Source organism: Nicotiana tabacum, chromosome 9 (genome assembly GCF_000715075.1).
Source record: "Nicotiana tabacum cultivar K326 chromosome 9, ASM71507v2, whole genome shotgun sequence".
Classification (NCBI taxonomy): domain Eukaryota; kingdom Viridiplantae; phylum Streptophyta; class Magnoliopsida; order Solanales; family Solanaceae; genus Nicotiana; species Nicotiana tabacum.
The window spans coordinates 39,846,122-39,860,052 of NC_134088.1; the positions used below are offsets into that span (position 1 = coordinate 39,846,122).

Genomic DNA, 13,931 nt, shown 5'->3' on the forward strand with positions numbered 1-13,931 from the left:
ATGAACTGAAATCTCTTTTATTTATATAAGAAAGGAATCTGATGTGTAAGCTGCTTCTGCAAGCTGCTGTGTAAGCTGCTACTATACCAGATATAGATAATCTTCTACCGGGGGTGATGTTTATCTATAACTGAGTATCGAAAGGATAAGTTTATTGTACCAAATATAAATAATCTTTTATCGGGGTGATATTTATTCATAACGGAGTACCGAAAGGATAAGCTTCTTCAGGAAGATTATTTCCAATAAAGTACTAAATAGATAAACATATTTACGGCGGAGTCTCATATAGATAAGATTCTTCAGGAAGTTTATTTACAGCGGGGTACTAAATGAACATTCATAATATAATATATTTATAACATAAACATCATATTGACACGTAGTGTAAAAAAAAAGTTAAGAAGCTTGATATTTGTTAATAAATCCAAACTCTCATTCTCTTTTTACTTTGCACAAATTCCGATGTATCTTTATTCACTAAGATTCATATTCCAAAAGAAAAAGAGTCATATTTGTCCCTTTCCTATCGAAAATAAACTATAGAAAGTAGCACTAGATTTTGCTTGAATTCGCCTTCGCCTTCATAGCTTTGAGGGAAGCGACAATAATTATGTATTTAAGGAACAGCGAGGTGTGATTATTTTCTGCCACGAGGGCATTTCTGTCCAAGTCCCAAATTAATTCCTCTTCATTCAATTGCTTGTTAAACGTTCCCGAGTCCGCCTTCACCACCCCCCCCCCCCCACACAAAATATTGCACCCATCCGCAAATTAATAAGACCATGAGGTATTGTGGAAATGATATAATGTAGTCACTTGTAAGTATGTTGTTTAAAATATATTTACAGTTTATAATGTATTTAAAGATTAGCCAATTTCGTTTAAACTTCAGGACACGACTTCCTAGAGTTTAAACCTCAAAGTTCAAACTTCAGGATATCGTATCCTAAAGTTCAAAAATTGTGTCTAGAATTCGAATCTTATGTTCGGAATTTTAAATTAGTAGTTTAGAAATTCAGAACACTTGGTCCTAAATTTCAAATTAACAGTTCAAAATTTCAGGACACTTAGTCCTGAATTTTCAAATTCTAAACACGACTCTAAGTTCTGAATTTTCAAATTCAAGATACTTAGTATTGAAGTTTGGGTGAATTGGCTAATCTTTAAATACATTGTAAATTATGGATATATTTTAAATAGCGTGCTTAAAAGTGGCTATTGTTGCATTTCACCCTTATGTATTTAGACTATATTTCATGTGTCAATCCAACAGATTAAAAAAACTCTTCAACATTTTCTGATATATCAAAGATGGATTTTGGCATTGGTTCAATAGATTTGAATAATCACAGTTTTTTTTCTTTCAGCAACAGTAAAGTTTGTAGCCGTAGTTTTGCAGTCACAAATAGCTCTGCACTAGCCAAAAAGTGTTAGTCCTATTAGATATCATTGTAAATCAACATTTTGCTCACAGTTTAAAGAAGTTAATTGATCTTTTTGCTCTAAATAATACTTTTAGATTACAAATTCATGAACTTAATGATGTCTTAAGAGGAAGCTACTCACACCATCTTTAAACAGTAATGCTTTTCAAGAAATAAAATTCTTACAACAAGAGAGTGGCACACTCAGTGAGCATAACTTTAAAGTTTCTATTTTAAAACCCTAAATGTTAAGATATCAACGAGAAACATTATTAATTTGAAGAGCTTATTCAGGAAAATATTTTTTTTATAGAAGTGATAAATAATAAGCTGAAACTTAGGAGAATGAAGTGCAGATGTGAAACTGATTATGAAGACAAAATTCCGGAGAGATTAAGACATTTACTCTCAGAGATTGGGGCGTCATATATTAATAAGCTAGGCTGAATTAGCATCCGGAAACAAAAAGAATATTATCATCTATATCACGTTACACGGACGAATTGCCAACTACAAATGACATTATCCTACTGCTCCATCAAAGTATCCAACATAATGATCATGAAGTAGACATACATTTACCTGCCTAGGCGATAGCAGTTCATTAGCATCACCCAAATATTTCTCCTATTATCAACATTAAGAAGGATTAAGGTCACATGCAGAGTAAAGCTCATCTAAAGTTGGAAAATTCACAGCCCCTGTAAACAAAAGAAAAGAACAAACAGTCAGTTACTACTAACTAAAATTGCAAAGTAGGCAATCCTTCAACATAATCCATCATCTTCACATCATTTTCAACACAGGAAACCAAAATTGTAAGGAAGACAATGGTTTAACAGATAAGCTTACTTCGGAAATGGCAAACAAGCATGTAACATACTCCCCATTGATTAGCAGACTATTGCAGAGCTTGGTAATTCAGCTATTATCAGACAACAAAACGAGCTATCTAACATATCACTAATGCATACTCTGCAGTCCCATGATTTGATTAGTTGAAGGTAGAGGTGCAAATGTTGAGCCATTAGTTTAATCAAAGATTACTTCACTTATTTAGAGAGGTAATGGAAGAAACTCCATTTAGGGGGATCTAAATCCAACGCATAATTGTGAGTGTATCGAGATTCGACTCCTTTGCACTAAATTTCTTGCAGTAGAAATAAAACACGTACCATCGAATAGACACTCACAGAGTTTATTCCCAGAGATACTCTCTGTGAATCACAGCTTAGGGTTATTAATTGATCACAGAAGATCACAGGCTGTTTTGTACGATTGTACAATGTTTCCAGCATTTTCTTCCCTCCCCTAAACTTTTCACATATTCACTTATATGGTCACATATGATTTTTAAAAAGTAGCACGTCCTCAGGCAGAATGTCCTTATGAGTTTCCCTTCTTTACTAGTTATCCTCAATTAAATCCTAACTTTATAACACTATAAAATCACATGCTTATTTTCCTTACAAAACCGAACTACAACTTTTCTAGGTGAGGATCCTAAAACACAGTATAGCTTTTAAGGTGTTTACTTTGTTCTTTCTTTTTCTACCTCACTTCTATGTGATTTATACACATATCCACAACAACTTAGCAGCCTTGATTTGAAGAGTCCTAAATCCCAACCAAACCTCCACAATCCAAATGAACCACAAAGTTGCATCAAGACTTTATGTTCTTACCACTAACTGCACCCAGGAAGTCCTGGATTGGCAATGGCCTTTCATTGCCAATTTTCTTTGGGATCAAAATGACTCCATGAGATGTCACATGCCCCAAAATCCTTCCTAGTATTACATGCTAACAAGGTCAAATAAACAAACCAAATTCCAATACCATACATCCAAATTCTTATGTGCATTCGTACAATCTCTCTCTCACACACACATATATATGACTCTATTTTAGTCTCTAGTTTCATTGTGACCATAAGTCCATAACCTTGTTCAGTTTAAAGACAGCAATTCACAAATACAAACACAATTAGCATCGATTGCAATAGCTAAAACAGTCATTGACATGTGAAGCTAAAGCAAAATTTCACCGTTGATACCTCAGTTGGGGACGAAATGAGTAGGTCCCTTTCAGAATTCATATGGCCACTCAATCGCCTGCAATTTTACAGATGCACATGAGATGAAAGGTTCAAACATTAGCTATTCCATCCCATCCGCTTGTGCCCCCCCCCCCCTCCTTATACATTGTAGGATATGTGCATGAGCTCTTCCCTTTTTTATTTTGTTATGAAGAGGATATGTGCATGAGCTCTTGGCTTTTTCTTTTTCCTTTTTTAGTTTTTATTTGTATTTTTTTTTTTTATAAGTGACATGTGCATGGCTCTTGGTATTGTGCAGAGAAATGGAGAGTGTATTCCTCTGTTTCCCCTATTCCCTATTTTTGAGTGCAGGGAGGGAAGATCTGCCCCAATATGGAGTACCTTGGCTTCTCAGACTTGGTAAGATGTTTGGACATAATCGATGCCTGCAAATTAAGTGTCAAATTTTGTTCCAAAGTTCAGCAAGATTTGTCAAATAAAACGGACAAGAGCATACAAAAGTTCAGTTGCGAAGATGCTCAAATTTAAAGAAATAAATTTGATTGTCATAGCAGTAGTCGAACAATTTTCAGAAATTTAACAAAATCCTTTGAAGCATTTGTTTCCAAATTTTATTTTTATTTTTGCATCTTTTTACAACTTAATCCAGGGTATAAGACTTCAAAGTTAACTGTTCAGTATTCCATCACAGACAACAATTTGACCAATTGTGCACTAAGTATATCATGTGGTTGCATGCTAAATTTGGATGACCTAACGATCGTAGGCCATGCCACAGATGAATTCTCCTTTTTCCAATTTTACTTCCTATTGTTTCTCTTTTATTATCACCTCAGGCTTCCACTAAGCCTAAAAAATAACTACATTGAAGATTTCAAAGATAGAGTTGAATGAAATTCAAAAATGGCGTTCAACAGAATTAAAGTTGTTGTGACGACAGAAAATTATGTTGCTTAACGAAAAGAAAAGCAAAAGTAAAGGGCTTTCAAGAAAGTAAATAAACCGTTTTTAATAGGTAAGAAAGTAAATAAATAAAGGCAACTGAGACCTAAATCCACCATTTCTTGAACTCAATTCGGGTTTGCCGTTAAAAGTTCTATCCAAAAAAGCAACACGCAGAGAAAAAATTTCCATCTCAATATTTTTAAGTTAGGCTAGCATATAAAAGCACCATTTATATAGCCAGATCACTGGTAATCCAGCGCCAGGTCCATTGTTTATTTAATAATGAAATTTCAGCACCATTAGTAATTTTAAGACTGCTAGGTTGGTAATAAGAGCATAAACATCAGTCATACTACATTAATATAATTAAAAAGCACCTCAATACAATATTGCATATAGCTTGGCTCTTACTGACATCAGAAGATTCGATTAGGTGATGGCACAACAAAAAGTTTGCAAGTGCTACCTGTTCTAATCATGCAACAAGCGGTAATGTACAGTTTCCAAATTCTCGTTGAATTCCTACCCTCTAATGGTATAAAAAGAGTACCTGCTCTTGGATTATGCTCCTGGCCTCAACAAGCTGAGCTTCTAGCTCAAGCTCTCTCTCTGTTACTTCTGAGGAAACTTCTGCGCCCTTTTGTGCATCTTGTAGTTGACCCATTCGCTCCTTCAAAATTCAACAAAGATATACAGTGATTATTGCAGGTACATGCAACACTTGATCTTTGTCATATAAACAAAGATAGGAACACGAAGCAAAATACCTCTATGCATAATCACCTACTTTACCTTGATAGAAGCCATCTTGTTTCGCAGACTTTCCTCAATTTGATCCCTAGCCATGTGGAGAGGCAGATCAAAAACATCCTGAAGGATTACAAACTCTTGGCTCTTACCTCATGTCATTAACCAGGCATGACATCCTATGAGAAATAACCCATCTGATTAGTCTCTTAAAAAGATTAGCCACATACCGTTCTGCCACCTAACGCGGACTGCAAGTGATCTGCGTCTAGCCTGTCATTGCTTGTTGCTGACTGCCTAGAAGAACCATTTGGGGCATTTAAGAACTCACGCATGTCACCCTACCAATAGGAAGGTCAGTCACATTCTCGATAAAAGCATTGCTTCAAAAGCAGGTATCACACATGAAGAATATTAGTATGATCAGCCACTGATCAATACACAAGACAGTGAATTAATTGGAGCTGACTGCCTAAAAGACCCACTTGTGGCATTTCATAACTCACTCGTGGACATGGCAGCCTATAGTGAATAGGAAGGTCAGTCACATTCCAATTAAAGCATTGCTTCAAAAGTATGTATAACAAGTGAACAGAATGTGTATAGTTCATCCGTAGATCAATATACAAGGTTGTGTGACAAACAGATTTCTTCTGTACTGCCATGCTTGTAGAGTTTCCCTTCTTTTTTGTTCTATTTTCCCCAAAAATTGACAGAAATAATAAACTAGGAGTAACATAAGAAGAATCTGAAGGAAAATGAACCCATATTTTAAGTAAACAAACAGTAAGTACGAAAACAACTTCCACAGACACTATAATGTCACAGGCACTCATTAAAACAGCACTTACAAAAAAATATTGATCTGCTTATTTTTCTCTTGGATGAGCTACAGCAAATATATCCAACAATAATTAAGAAAAAAGAAAGAAGTACCAGAACCCATTGACATAAGATAAAACTGTCAAAAAGAGGTTGTTCTCAAATTTCAGAGCATTCAGTTCTAACCAAATATACCGAGCAAAAGCTAAAGGAAGACAGGCGTACATTTAGCTATGACATTGAAATCTTGAAATCCTTGCTTGGCAAAGGCTACATATAGTCACGCATTATACTAAAACTGGTAGAAGCTCAAAGCATGGTGATTTATCTAAATAGTTGGTCCCGTGATAACAATACTGCGAGGTTCTAAGAAAAAAACACGAGCAGATTAGATGACCAATTCACCACTCCGTTTGAAAAAACTGTTTTTAAAGAACGTGATTTTAGGGTGTTTCAAATAAAAGTTCTTTCACTAACAAGACACGCAGATCTTCAAGAAACTACGATTATCCAAACAGGTTTTCTCTTTGCACGAACACTTTCTCCAAAATCTTTTTCTAAAAGTTATCCAAAGGGGCTCCAAAAGCATCTTTCCCTCCATGTTTCTTTAGGCAATTGTTGTATCCGTCTTCTACTACTCCAAATTTCCATGTTTTATCAAAATTTGGTCATTTAACACAACACAATAAAAAAAGTCTTAACAGAAAGATCATGCTGACCTACACTTATTCCCTCAACAACTCTTGAGGTTATATGCCTACTGAAGTACTGATTATATTCCACGTATGGACGCCTGGGCAAACTGACTAAGAAGAGCACATGTATGTTTTGGATTTAACTTTACCTCATAAAGGATGAGCACAACATGCAGAAAGAGGAAGATGCTTAAATAATTACTAGTTGGAGTGTGCTATATGAACAATCTCCAAAACTAAAGGAGGCTAGACTTTCCTAATATTTTCTGTCTATACTTTGAGATATTTAGGAGGCATTCCAAAGAGAGATTACTTAAAAAGTTTAAGAAGAGTAATTTAGAAAAAGGTGGTCCGCTGAGAGCTTTTCCAAGAAACTTTTAAAATTCTTTTTTGGCTGAAGAAGTGCCTAGGGGCACTTGTTGACCTGAAAAATCTTCTTCCCTCACTTAACAAACAAACTTTACTCTGTAAAGACTTATTTCGAAAACTTTTCTAAAGAAATTGTTCGAGTGGCTTTAATTACTCAAAAGAGATGCTAAATGCAAACACTGATCATCTTTCTTGAGTCGAGGGTCTATCGGAAACAACCTCTCTACCTTCTCAGGGTAGGGGTAAGGTCTGCGTACACACTACCCTCCCCAGACCCCACTTGTAGGATTCCACTAGGTTTGTTGTTGTTGTTGTTGTTGTAGTAAATGTAAACACTGAATCATTGCTATGGCTATTGATTGTACCTGCATTGATCGCAATAATGCCCTCAAATCGGCATTTTCAGAAGCTAGTTCTTGATTTTTTGCTTCATAAGCATCCACCTGTGAATAGACACAATTATAAGTTTAGCCTGGAGAAGCTGGAAGAGTTTAACCAAGTCCATCGACCACTTACAATCTTCTTGTAGAAGTCATTGTCAGCCTTCTTCCCATTCCATGTCCCACGTTGACGCCCTTCTTTCTATAGAAACATATGAACAAAACTGCTAAATTTCGGAATAACCATGGGTAAATGAACTGCTAAAAATGAATGCTACCTGAAGTAAATTCATTATCTCCATGCCCGATCTGGATTCCTTCTTTTTCTCCATCAACACTTGATTTAGCCTCTCCTGGAAATAGCACAACACATCCATAAAACATTAATATTTAATAGGCCAAATACATAGGTGGCCCCTTAAACTTGTCCGAATTTTTCATTTAGACACTTAAACTATGCTTTGTTCCTATTGAACCCCTGAACTCTAGTCAAACTGTGCCAATTATACATGTCTTGCTGACATGGCAGAGTGTGTACAACACTCATTTTGAGCGCATCAGGCCAATATTTTTTAACAAAATATTTTGTTCTCCTTCCTCACTCTCTTTCCCTGCCACCACCTTTCACCACCATCCGCCACCCTTCCTCTTCCCTAGTAGTGAAAGAAAGGAACGAGTTTAGCGCCACAAAAACAGAACAGAAAACACTCTTTCATTCATCATCTCCTTCTTTCTGTTTTTCTATTTGTTGGTGTCAAATCCTTAACAGTTAAGCTTAAAAAACATTTGCCACGCCGGAATATCAGTCACTTATCTTAATTGCAACTTTTGAACAACTGTCACTGTCCAGTGATTTCTTTAATCTCTGGTAATATAGAAACCCCAACATTCAACGCTGTCACACCACATTAGAGTTGGGAACTCAATAGAGATGAAAGATAGCGGTACTACTTTCAGATAAATATTATACCTAGTTCACATAATACTTGAAGAACTGATATGAACCAATTTTCTTTCTTTTGCTCTACTTTTGTTATCCGATCAAAATTTAGAAAATAACTTTCGATATGAAAATGGAAGACAAAGAAAAATAGAAGAAAGGAACAGAAGAGAGAAGTTATGAGAACAAGAAAGAATACACCGAAGAAATCTCCACAAAATTTCCATTATGCAATATCTTATCACTGTAATTTGGAGTCATCTCATCAAAAATTTTATTACGTAACTCAATATGGTAAAAGTGATAACTGATAAGGATCAGAAGAAGAAGACCAGGGGACGGGGTAAGAAGGAGACGAAAGGGGGAAGGGGCGGAGGGGAGATTTTGGGGAAAAAATATTTTTCTTTTTTTTCCACGTGTCACATACCGATTCGTCTATTTTGCCACGTAGGAGGAGTTTGACAACACGCTCTTAAGCTGTTTTTGAAATTGTGCCAAACGTGTTTAATAGGCACACTTAGAGTTGAGTTTAGGTGTTCAATAGGAACAAAATTTAGTTTAGGTGTCCAAATGAAACAGACGGACAAGTTTAAGGGGCTACTTATGTATTTGGCCATACTTAATAAGTTGGAAATACCCGTAATATAGCTATACATATAATTGAAAGAAAACAAAGATGAAGAGACTTACTTGCAACTTTATATACTCCTTTTCCTTTTTCTTCATTTCATATATCTGCTGAGTTCTGACTTGCTATTTCAAAAATAAAAATTCAGCATAGATGAGACCAGTTGCGAGAAACAGTACATCGCTACAAGCAGTATAAATAAATATAGTAGCCAACCTGATTACCAAGAACCATCCTCTGAAACTCATCTCTTTCCTTCTGCAATTTGTCAATTTGTGCCTTCAGAGCTGCTGTAGCTTTAGCTTCCTAAACATATTTTTCTATAAAGTCAGCCAAGTGTACATCTAGACTCCTTAGTTTAAGAAAAGGTAGACTTTCACACCTCTCTAGTAATTGTAGCTATCTCTCTATCTTTGGCTTGTATTTGAGATTCCAGCCTCTCCACTTTGGCCTCTAATCTTGATATGTCTGATAACAGCCTTTAGATAGAAGAAAACATAACAATTATTGGACATCTTGCTCACATTGAAAAACATCATGGTAGACGGAACCCACCCACAGTGGCGGATCTTGGAATTTCGCTAAGGGTGCTCAAAATTAATATATATGTGTAAGAAGTGTAATTCTTGAGGACTAGTAGAATAATTACCACAATAGTTAAGGACTAGGATTTGGAACTTTATTCTTCTTGTATTCAAGATAATCCAAATTAAATGGTACTTACAAGGTACACCATGAGAAAATGTTAGTGTGTCTTTGTAATTTAAGGTCTTCCTAATAATAGGAAGTATTTGGGTCCTTATCAGCTTTGCTTATATGTCCACCAATTGAATTGATCATTTTAAACTCCCCTAATTCACTATGAGAAGTCCATTCAACAGTCAAAATGTTCTACTTAAGAGCTCAACGATTATATCTAAGGCTGAGAAAAGGAAAGAAGTAACTTCGACTTTTTTCGTAGAACAAAAGCAATACATGCTGGAATCAAGAAGAGTTGCATTCGAACAACAAAAGATTTGATTTGAGGGAACAAAGATTCGTAAAGGACACCAACGCCTTTTTACTGAGATAATATAAAAGGTTGGAAATAACAAAAGAAGTCAGAAACCTATAAATCAACGTTTCTGAGATGTTACAAGAAAAAACCAAACAGATTTTAAAGCAAGTCATAACTTAATAGTTTCCAGCTCAGTATTGCAAGTAACATCTAAAAACACTTACACCAAGAACTGCAAACTACTTTAAAACTAATATCAATCTCTTAAATGGCTTTCGTCCTTCCATTCGAACTATAATTTATAAGAGAGAAAATCAAAGAAAACCTATGAAAAAATAACAAAGTTTGTGACCACACATTCAATCTTCACCAATTCCAAAAGAACTACTTCAAAAGTCTAGAATACCGTTGTCTCTGCTCATTTGCAGACTCTCTGAATTCAATATCCCTCTGCCTTTGCTGCAATAGTGCATATACACAATTGCAAGTCCTTGCTATAGAAACCTACCAAATGAGAAATCAGTCAGTATTAAACATATACAGAAAACACAGTTGATCCTTATCTATACATCTCACAATGTTCAGCATCATTCCACTAATATCAATAACATTATCTCGCAAAGCACTCGTTTCCTTAGAGTGAGTTGTTTTGACTGACAACAAGTTCCACCCAAACTTTCATTGGTCAATATTATGAATGGGAAACTATTCAAATGTGATCTTTTTTCCAAATAACAATTTTTTCCCACTAGAACTATCATAATACACAAATTGAAATTTGGATGATATCAAGTGGTGTTAGATCAATTGAATAATTTAGGATTGAGTTATTAGTACCTGCATCCACTCACTACCGTTGCTTAAAAAACAGTACCACAGTAAAATGAATATTTTGAAGCTGAAAATCTCTTTAGTTTTATCAGTTGCAATATTCAGTTTTTCACTATCATAGTTTGATCAGTCAACTTTACTACTATCTTTTTTTTTTAATGACGGTGGTGTCCGGGCCAGCTTGTCTGCATCCGGTACCTGCTAGCTCCCACTAATACAGATACCGGGTAACTCTACCCACCAAGCAGTCAACTTCACTATCTCAATTGAATTTTGCCTTCAATGTGTCCAAACCCTAACCCTAACAGCATGGTTAATCAAGTAATGGCTAGCATTTTCAGTAAGCCCTAGCATAACCACCCATCCCCAACCCCTACCCTGGTGCTCTCCATAGGCAAACTGTAAATTTTCCCTAAAATACAACGAGAACAACAAAATTAACGGAAAAAATAAGAATAAAAGAAGAACTAAGAAATGGTCGTACAGGGTCATGCGCAAAGAGATCGAGGGAAGCAGGGAATCCAAAGGTGACCAGAGTTTGGTTGAGATACTTAGCACAGTGCTCCAAATTGTTTATATCTGCAAAATTATACTCACTGCAAATGTACAAAATCACAAATCACTACATTTTACAAATCAAAACCCTAAATGTGTGTTTTAGAAAGAAGAATTGGTCTTGTCTATTACCTGATTCCCATGCCGCTAGGAGGAGTAGATGTGCGCTGCAGAAAAATTATAGAGTAAGAAATATAGTTAAGAGTGCGTTGAACTTACAAACACAAAATAGAATGAGAGAGAAAGGAAATGGGGGATTAAAATACTCTGAGATCGAAATCATTGTCTGTAGGAGACATGTTCGTGAGGGATTTTAGAAATGGCTATCTTCAGAAAACTCCAAAGGGGATAGATCTGAATGTTGGCCAAATTTCAAATTGACTATTAAAAGTGCAGGAGTATTCGCTTTTGTTGTCATTAACTCATTCTCATTTTTGTTTCACTTTTTCCTCAGTATCCCACTATCCCTCTTCGTTCACAGTAGTGGCACTCCACACACTCGAAATTGGGGAAGTATGTGCCTCCTTATTCTTTTTTTTTTTTTGGGTTTCAGAATTTTCCAACTGAAAACAATTTCTCTCTTTCACTTTACTTAAATGGGAAAATTTAAGGGGTAATTTCAAAGACCTCCCTTCTTATTTGTTTTATAACACTTACGTCCTATGTGATTTGTGATATTACACTTAACTCCCTTAGTTTGAATTCTTTAAAATATTTATAATTATTATTAATTCAAAATGATTACAATTGTTTACCCTCAAAATCGGATAACAATTAAATTTGTAAGTGGTTTTAAGGATACGCGAATTAACTTGATACAAAACGATAAATTAAATTGCTATTGAATAAACAAAGACAAAATAAATTCAAATCATACGAGTTGGATAGTTCCAGCCTTAGTGAAATAGCCACTCTCCAACCGAGCTCACTAAGACAGGTATCCACGCAAAAGGACAAGAGTTGAAGACAAAGGAAATAACAATATATTACTTTTGAGTGCGTGTTACAATGTATTTCATGAATTACCAGACCCCATTTATATAGTAGGGGATTCCTATTTTAGGTACAACTCTATAAAAGGTAAAAAAATCTTTTGATTCAATGATTGTCGGTTCCTCATCAATACGTGTCGAGATCCCCGCCATAATATTCGGCCGGTTACGGATATTTCGGCCTTTTGGCTATGCTGGATTGTTTGACAATGTCCTTCGAAGTCGATCGAGGTTAGGATCGATTCCGGGACCATGGCCTCGATATTCTCGAAGGCAGACGTCATGTCCCCGGATTCTTGTCCTGTGGGACTTTGGCTCGATTTTGGTCCCTTGTTGCCATGTCTCGAGCCTGGCTTATTTTGTCGGAGGCTAGGATGAACCATGAGCTCGATTTCACCCGTATACAGATAGTCCCCTCATTTTTTGAAGAGTAAACGACGAGAAACAACATGAGCTTCCAATTCTTACTTCAATACATCGTGACAGAAACGACAAAACAACTGAAATGTCTCGTCAGTCAAGTCATAATGGCATTAAATGCATGTCAATGGCATGTCGGTCGTCCCTGGATGCAAAACGCCGCTGAACTACTATAAATACCCCCTTCTTTGTTCATTTTAACTTTGCATCCAAACCTTCTACCCTCGTACCTTTAAGATTTCAAACTCTTTAGCATTTTTACCCTTATTATTCGGGGTCCTTTGCAAGAATTTTTACCCATCTTCATCTCAAGCCGGCAAGTCTAATCCTTCAACTTCCTTTCTTTCTTCGCCTTTTTCAGATTTTCCTTCTAAATAAATGGCAAAGACTTCCAAAACTGTTTCCCAGAAAGAAGCTTATTCTACTCCGCGGCCGGCTACTGAGGCCGAGGAGACCGTTTTACGCGCGGTCGTCGATGAACCAGTACCTGAACCTCCTTTGAAAATGTTTATCCTTGGGGGATGCTCGGCCAACATCGATTTCAAGGTCGAAAAGCCCTCCTCCGTACAGGACCGATGTGAGGAGGTCTCTAGATACATCTGCTCGATTATCGAAAAGGTCCTCCCTACGGTCTGAAAAGATGGCAACCAGGCCGATAAAAACATAGTGGTCCCCGACCCTGATGAAGCCATATATGACGAGTGATACTTAAGTATTTACACTTATCCCTTTACACTGGGCCCCGTGGACCCGGTCATTATAGATTTTTGTAAGAGATACGAGGTATGCCTCGGTCAGATTCATCCTTCACCGTGGAGGATTGTGATCCTCCTTCGGTTTTTTTGAACAAAATCGACGGGTGCTCATTCACCATCGACCATCTTCTTCGCTTGTACAATCCCCGAATCTTCCGGGTGGACTGATAAAGCTTGTGCATCGGGTCAGTAAAGCCCCATTCTCGAGTATTGATGAGGACCGGTATCGGGGCTGGGAAGGTTATTTTGTCTGAGAGAGGACTTCAGACTTGATCCCAGCTGAGTGCAGGTCATTCCCCGAGAAGTGGAATACATCACGTAAGTATAACTTACTTCTTGTTTCCTTATCGGTGCTTTATGGTGGTGCAG

The 13,931-nt window shown here is 36.5% G+C and overlaps 1 protein-coding gene across 1 annotated transcript; it reads right to left on the reverse strand.

Moving 5' to 3' along the window:
* Nucleotides 1–1,828: 1,828 nt before the first annotated feature.
* LOC107807896 (uncharacterized) lies at nucleotides 1,829–11,956 on the reverse strand. The gene is made up of 16 exons (XM_016632350.2): nucleotides 11,662–11,956; nucleotides 11,528–11,562; nucleotides 11,325–11,436; nucleotides 10,416–10,513; nucleotides 9,395–9,491; nucleotides 9,229–9,318; nucleotides 9,075–9,137; nucleotides 7,723–7,797; nucleotides 7,581–7,646; nucleotides 7,430–7,507; nucleotides 5,409–5,519; nucleotides 5,224–5,301; nucleotides 4,982–5,101; nucleotides 3,868–3,911; nucleotides 3,484–3,541; nucleotides 1,829–2,128 (listed from the first exon to the last, which is right to left on the reverse strand). Exons 1-16 carry the CDS (start codon nucleotides 11,692–11,694, stop codon nucleotides 2,120–2,122), a joined length of 1,167 nt encoding a protein of 388 aa, XP_016487836.1. The 5' UTR covers nucleotides 11,695–11,956; the 3' UTR covers nucleotides 1,829–2,119.
* Between the last annotated feature and the right edge of the window lie 1,975 nt (nucleotides 11,957–13,931).

What these genes read in the sequence shown, in the direction of transcription:
- LOC107807896 (XM_016632350.2), bottom strand. Translation starts at nt 11,694, where the DNA reads ATGTCTCCTACAGACAATGATTTCGATCTCAGA. An exon ending in ACAATGATTTCGATCTCAGA is followed by an intron (nt 11,563 to 11,661) that starts GTATTTTAATCC and finishes ATTTTTCTGCAG; the next exon opens with CGCACATCTACTCCTCCTAG. An exon ending in GGATGGTTCTTGGTAATCAG is followed by an intron (nt 9,138 to 9,228) that starts GTTGGCTACTAT and finishes TTTTTGAAATAG; the next exon opens with CAAGTCAGAACTCAGCAGAT.